Source organism: Pholis gunnellus (assembly GCF_910591455.1).
Source record: "Pholis gunnellus genome assembly, chromosome: 14".
Taxonomy (NCBI): domain Eukaryota; kingdom Metazoa; phylum Chordata; class Actinopteri; order Perciformes; family Pholidae; genus Pholis; species Pholis gunnellus.
In genome coordinates, this window is record NC_136541.1 from 12424162 (window position 1) to 12430877 (window position 6716).

The window sequence follows — 6716 nt, forward strand, 5'->3', positions numbered from 1 at the left end:
GTGTGTGTGTGTGTGTGTAAAACAGTTGGAAAAGGAGTGGAGGAGTAGAGCAATTGAGACCAGCTTGCACAACAGATCGCATGCCAATGCCTCCTTTACAAAATGTTCCAAGTAGCTCCAGTCATGTGCTCTGCAGTGAGCTACACCGCGTATTCCTGTCCCGAGGGCAGAGGCAGCCAGTGGTTCAAATAGCATGAAAACACTTGATGCTACTTTGCTGTCTCAATGGTAGACATGCAACTCTTCAGTGTACTGCAACATACAGTATGAAATGTGTGTATTATGTGTTCATATTGCTTCTAACTGTGCAGCATGTGTCACATGCTCTTTTCGAGGAAGTCAGCTGGTGAAAATGCAAACTAAAACTGTCCAACAAATCACTGAGAATCGGTGAAAAGGGAACCGGTGTCGATGAATGAACATGGTCCTGCTGACCGAGGCAGAAGCCTGTGCAGAGAGAGCGCTGAGGATTATTGTTCTCTTCAGCTCAGAGATGGCACTGAGGCCACAGAGGCCAACATGACCCCTGTGATCCGCACGTGACTCCTCTTTACAACTGCAACTGCCAAAAAGGTCAGAATTCAGCTCGGCTTTGCTAAAATTTCCAGAAAGGGGGAAAAAAAAAAGGAAACATGCAGTTCTGGCTTCCAAAAAAATACTTTTTTTATTGACAGCAACACATATGATGTATTCAGAGTTTGCAAATATTTAAGGTAAAAAAAAAAAAAAAAGATAGAAACATAAATACACTTAAATATTAGAAATAACTTAAATTGTAACAAAATAATTATTTTACTTGTGGCAAAAAACCCAGCTGGCATAGAAAACACTAAATACACAGAATGTCTTCACTGGATATGGAGGCCTTCCCTTTTTACATTTTGACAGTAGCAACGTCAACAATAACAATTTTAATCAAATAAGTGAAATTGCAAAAGGTCCAGTGTTTCAACAAGTGCCTTGTTTCTGCAGAGAGAGGTCGAGGCTTTGGTCCACTCAACAGCTCCATTTACTGGTTCCTCCCCACTTCTCCGACTCCTCACAGAGGCTTTACCAAACATACACGATATAATCCTTCTGTACAGAGTCCGGCTTCACGTGCCTTTTTTTAAGTTTCCACCTCATGACGATACAAGCGCCTCGCCATCTCATCTTGGTTGCAACGACAAACGGTCCTGTCCAAAGTGGAAATCCAGCTCTTTTTTTCCCCCCTTCTTTAAATAGATCCCAGGTAGACAGCGGGGTCTTCTTTTTCCTCCGAATATTTCTTTCCCCATCAGCAGTGCTTTGGAATTTTGATCTCTGGGTGGTCAAGTGTCCATCAGGGTTCACACCGCTGTTACTTTGCGAATACAAGTCCTTTCACAGGTTTTTTTTTTGCAGCTAAAAGTTCAGCGTTCGGGCAGGTTGATGATGGGTACCCACTGGTCCATACAGCGGCTCTCTCTGCAGAACCGGTTCACTTTGCTCAAAGCAGGCTCCTTCCATGATGTCGAATGTGGGCTCTGAAAATATGAATGAAAGAGAATAAATGATCTAATTGCATATATTGATATTTTTATGGTATCATAATAGTCCCTGTGTGTGTGTGCGCAGATACAATTTATGTCCCTTAACTGAAATTCCTAGGACGTCATATGAGGGAGGAGTCATAGACAAGCTTATCAAATGCAGGAGAACAAGTACTGACAAGTTCTCCCTTGAGTAAAAGTTTAATTCATGCGTAGGTCACAACAATTTGAATGAAATCACGACATTACAAGATTGATTCAGGAGTAAAACAGGTATGACTGAAGGATACTTACAGTGACCAGGACACAGTGCAGGTCCATCGGTTCACCCCCACTCTGCTTTCCTCCTCCGCCCAGTATTTCTGCCAGGCGCCGGGTGTTGTTCACTCTCAGGATGTTGATATCATTCTCACAGCAGAACGCTTGAATGAGGGTGAAGTGGATCTGCAGGGCCACATCTTTCACATCTTCATCATCAGTGGCCAGGATGCACAAAACCACATTGTCAGGGTCCCTGAAGGAGGAAGAAAATAGATCCTTAAGTTAGTCTATTTATATTTGTGTTGAAAGCATAGCACATACCCTGATAGACGTGGGTCAGTCAACGTGTACGGGATCTTTAACTGCCAATAGGTCAATAACTCGTATAACCTCGTACTTACACATTGAGTGATTTGGCAGCCTCGTAGACTCCGATAGTAATGCTGCCCTGTGGCAACGCAGAGGTGAGGACTTCTTCCAAAGCTTTCGCCACTGAATCCATTCTGCAACACACGGAGACAAACAGTGCGTCATTAACATCGTAACATTTGGACCCAAAAAAAAAACTTTTGCATCGTCAGTTGTTCCTCCCCCTGGCTAACGTTAGCTGCTAGCTAACCAACCCGGCGTCGTCACAAACACAACTGGCGTGCAGAGGCTGGTCTCGACACGTAAAAGAGAAGCGTTTTACAGTTGAAATCGTGTTGACAGCTGGAGGAAAGTAAACCGGCCACACTGAAAACTGTCATGTCCATTATCCTGATACTTATTGCTCACCTTTAACCAGTGTGCAGCGTCGTGTTACGTTAGCTAACGCTAGTTATCTAAAAGTAGAGAGTGTCTCGCGACATGGTCTCAACAGAAGAGCAGTTAGCTGGTAGTAAAAGACTAGATTTAACATGACCTTTATCGTGCATTAATATAGTTAATGCATATATTTAACATTATCTTTAAAGTGCATTAATATAGTTAATGCACGAACTGTTGCTGCACACAAACAATTGTGTGATGCGAGATCGACACGTTATACTAGATTAAACTGGAGTAAATCATAATTCATATTATTTACCTTTCTTGAGAATAGTCCCCACTTAGTTCCTCAAATGTCATGTTGTTCATAAAATCCAAAATCCACTTTAGAGCAGAGTAGTATGTACTGGAGAGTTATTCTGGTGTCGTCTGGACTAAACACACGCGCACACACACTTTATCCGTAGTCCACTGTGCTGCAACTGAGAGAGATATCTGGCAACTTCACATTAAAACGGTCCGGGACAATGCAAGTCAAGCCAGTATTTGCATAGCTGTGATCATTGGTCGTATGCAAATTGTTCGCGTGTGTTCTCAAATGGGATTGGACAGACACACGGAAAGAGGCGTGTCCGTCTCCACCCGGGTCCCTGTTCACTGTATATTATATATAACAACGTGTTATAACACCGTGTTTTAATAACGTGTTATAATAACGCGTGCACAGCTGTAATGTTGAATTAAACCTTGCTCAAAGACACAACTAATTTGACTACAATAATGATGTATGGCAATGTAAGAACAACCTGAACACAAACAGGAATCTGCATTATAAATATATCACTAAAAGCGAATTAATCTGTGTTTCTACGGAACATTAAAGGAAGTAATGAAGGAATAACGTGTTGCAGAACTCACCCTCGCTGCAGGACAGTACAGGCTTCAGGACAACTGCATGGCAACGGGACGCTTCTTGGGAAATACTGCCCTCTGATTGGTCCGCTGTGGAGCGTGCGAAAACCTACCGCAACCCGCGCGCGAGATCCAAAGGACTGGCGCGAGAAGGACAGGAGCATGGGGCCAACACCGGCTGACATGAAACTAAGGTAACACACACCTGCGTTATTCATGCGTGGCACTGTTTAAAACTAGTATCATTACTGCAGAACACTTTTCACAATAAACACCATTTTGCATCATTTTATTTTGTTGTTGTTTTAAATTAGGATTATGTTAAAACTAAATTAAAGTTAATACAACACGTATTAGCACTTCCGGTTATGAGTATTTATACATATGGTCCAGAGCTGGTGGTCACCTGCCTTTGCCTATATGGAGACACTTGCTGATATTGTCTGGTTGTCTTTAATAATCCGGCCTCAGCTATGAACATGAATAGAATAAAATAATCTAAAATATATCACGTGCATTGTGACTAGAGATGACGTCAGCATCATTTTCATTTTCTTTATCAATTAATCGGTCAAATGTTGTCTTGCATAGTCGATCAATCACTTGGTTTGTATAATAATATCATATAATGAAAAAATGCCACAAATGCCTATGGTCAGTCCAAAGTTCAAATATATTCAATTTAAAAAGATATAAAACACAGAACGCCCATTGAACTGAGCTGGAGGGACCAATGCTTTTATGGCGTGTAAAGATCGCCTAAACAACTAATCACTTATCAAAATTGTTCATTGATGAATTCATATATTGTTTAAACTTCAGACTAGATGGCTTCAGAGTATACTTGATGCAAAGAAATGACTCAGGGAAGTGAGATGAAGCCATGGATATTATGGGATGTAATGCTGCCCCTTGGTGGCTGCAGTCAAAACTCACATAGAAAAGTTTGAACACTCAAACACAGTAATACATTGTACAGATCAGAGTATCAGAGGTGGGAAGAAACGCAGTACATTTACTCAAGTACTGTAAGTATGATTTTGAGGCACTTGTACTTTACTATAGTATTTCCATTTAATGGTGCTTTATATTAGGGCATGGTGATAATTAATCGTCAACAATATAATAATAATAATATAATATAATGATAATATACAATAATGTATAGTCTTTCATTGGAATCATATTGTGATTAAATATATCAAGATATCGTGATACACAATTATGTGAACCACTTCTCAAAACTCACTGTTGCAGATGCTTGACTGATTTTAATTACATATTTACCAAATGATCTAACTTGATATGATTTTAACTCTGTGTTTGTGTATATTATGTTGACTTCTGTTTGAACCCGATTTAATTTAACTTTATGGTGGCAGTTGATGAAAGATTGACTCGTCTGTTCCAGGACCCTCCAGTAGGAGGCAGCACTACACCTCACACAAACCCTTTCCTCCCACGTCCGCCTTCTTGTTGCAGGTAAAGTCTAACTAATCGAACTACTTTACCAAATTCAAACCCACACTTGGTCTCTAAACAACCATCAGCATACATTATTTACATTGTATTCATCAAATCATATTGTATTTAAATGTAATCAGTGCACTGAACACTTGACTATTGGATTTACTTTCCTAACAGTTGGTGTCGCTGTGTGCAGCTGACTGAGTATCAAACAGCTCACCATAGTGAATAAGCATTTCAGTGTAAGTGCATACTATTGTGCAGGAACAAATAATCATGTACCTTCCAGCGGACAGTGTAATGATAAGGAATCAAGGAATTTATTGTCATATGCATTAAACCGCCACCAGTTTCTTTACAATGGTTATTACAATGAATTATGCATTCCATCACAACCAAACCCCAACTACAGAAAACAAAAAGGAAACTGCTGCTTTCAAAGAAAAGTGTTCAAACTTTTATTTGATGCACCAAATGTTACCCCAGACATTTAATACATCTGCAGTTGATAAATTGAAACTGTGTATTTTTTTGTGACTATAACATCTTTAAGTTTTTTTGATAGCATACTCTTTTTATTTGTGAAAAAACTTGGCATTTAGCTTTGCTCGTCGGTTTCCAAGTGTTAAGATAAGAAGATAAGAAGTGATGGTTATGCATAGACAGTATATCGATCAGTAAAGACAGCATTCTTGAAGGACTTGTGTAAAAAGTAAAGTGTAAACAGGGCTGGAAAATATAATGGCTTCGTCGACAGTTAAGGATGAGGAAGACAAATGTTTGCCAAGAAAACTCTGAAGGAAACTCAGAATTACATTACCTGTCTCAGAGTGCCAGGTGTTGCAGTCAAAATGTAAATCACCCACAGAAGAATAAGGGCAGTAGAGGAGAAAGCAAAGAATATCCCGAGAGCATAACCCCACCAAGGGGTACTGGCAGGAGTGAACTTGATCAGAGAGAGGACCAGTGTGCACTGTGCAGAGAAATAACACAATCAAGAAAATAAGCAACCAGTATGAATGTATATCTGTATATGAAACATCTTTTGAACTTTTAACACATTTACTTACAGTGCAGATGGCCGGTGTGACAAACTTCCAGCAATATTTCATATACTGTGAAGGACGATAGCCAATAATGTCCTTAAGTCATAGTATAGTATGTCATCAAAAATATCATTACAAAATCATTTTGTAGCATCTTGTTCAACAATAAAGTAAAAGTCATATTAAAATACAATATATCATGAAGATGTTGTTAAAAGTGATATTATAGAAAGCTGAATAGAAAATTCATGTTATAGCATGTTGTTCCAAAATATCATAAAAAGGTCAAATTATAGTATGTCATCAGAAATCAAATAAAAACATGTGTGCTGTGAACATGGCTGGAATAATTATTTCCAGTGAGGCTTGAAAAAACTTTCCAAACATAACAGCATGTTTTATTTGGTTGACTCAATATTATAAAATGCACAAGTGTTGGACGACTAGATTTGAGGACTCTGAAGTGATTAGTATTGTGTTTAAACATATGTCGCAAATTGAATTGCATATTGCAAGTGCTTTAAAGTGGTTTACATAATGTGGTCAAATTTACAGTGTGTGTGTGTGTGAGAGTAAGTTAAATATTAACACTGTGGGTGACAATTAAGCTGCTTTAACTGCAGATGTGAGGTGTTGATTGAAAGAGAGATAACTGACAATTTACTTAACATTAACATTCACTGATATCAGAGAATCATCTGCTGCACAGTTCTCAGATGTGTCCAGCAGAGGGGGATATATGTTAGATATTAGATCAACAAAGGCAACT

General features: G+C 39.1%; 1 protein-coding gene across 1 annotated transcript; it reads right to left on the reverse strand.

Moving 5' to 3' along the window:
• Positions 1–644: 644 nt before the first annotated feature.
• On the reverse strand, positions 645–2990 carry gadd45aa (growth arrest and DNA-damage-inducible, alpha, a). Its single transcript, XM_079172543.1, has 4 exons — positions 2842–2990; positions 2174–2275; positions 1806–2025; positions 645–1505 (listed from the first exon to the last, which is right to left on the reverse strand). Exons 1-4 carry the CDS (start codon positions 2889–2891, stop codon positions 1392–1394), a joined length of 486 nt encoding a protein of 161 aa, XP_079028669.1. The 5' UTR covers positions 2892–2990; the 3' UTR covers positions 645–1391.
• Between the last annotated feature and the right edge of the window lie 3726 nt (positions 2991–6716).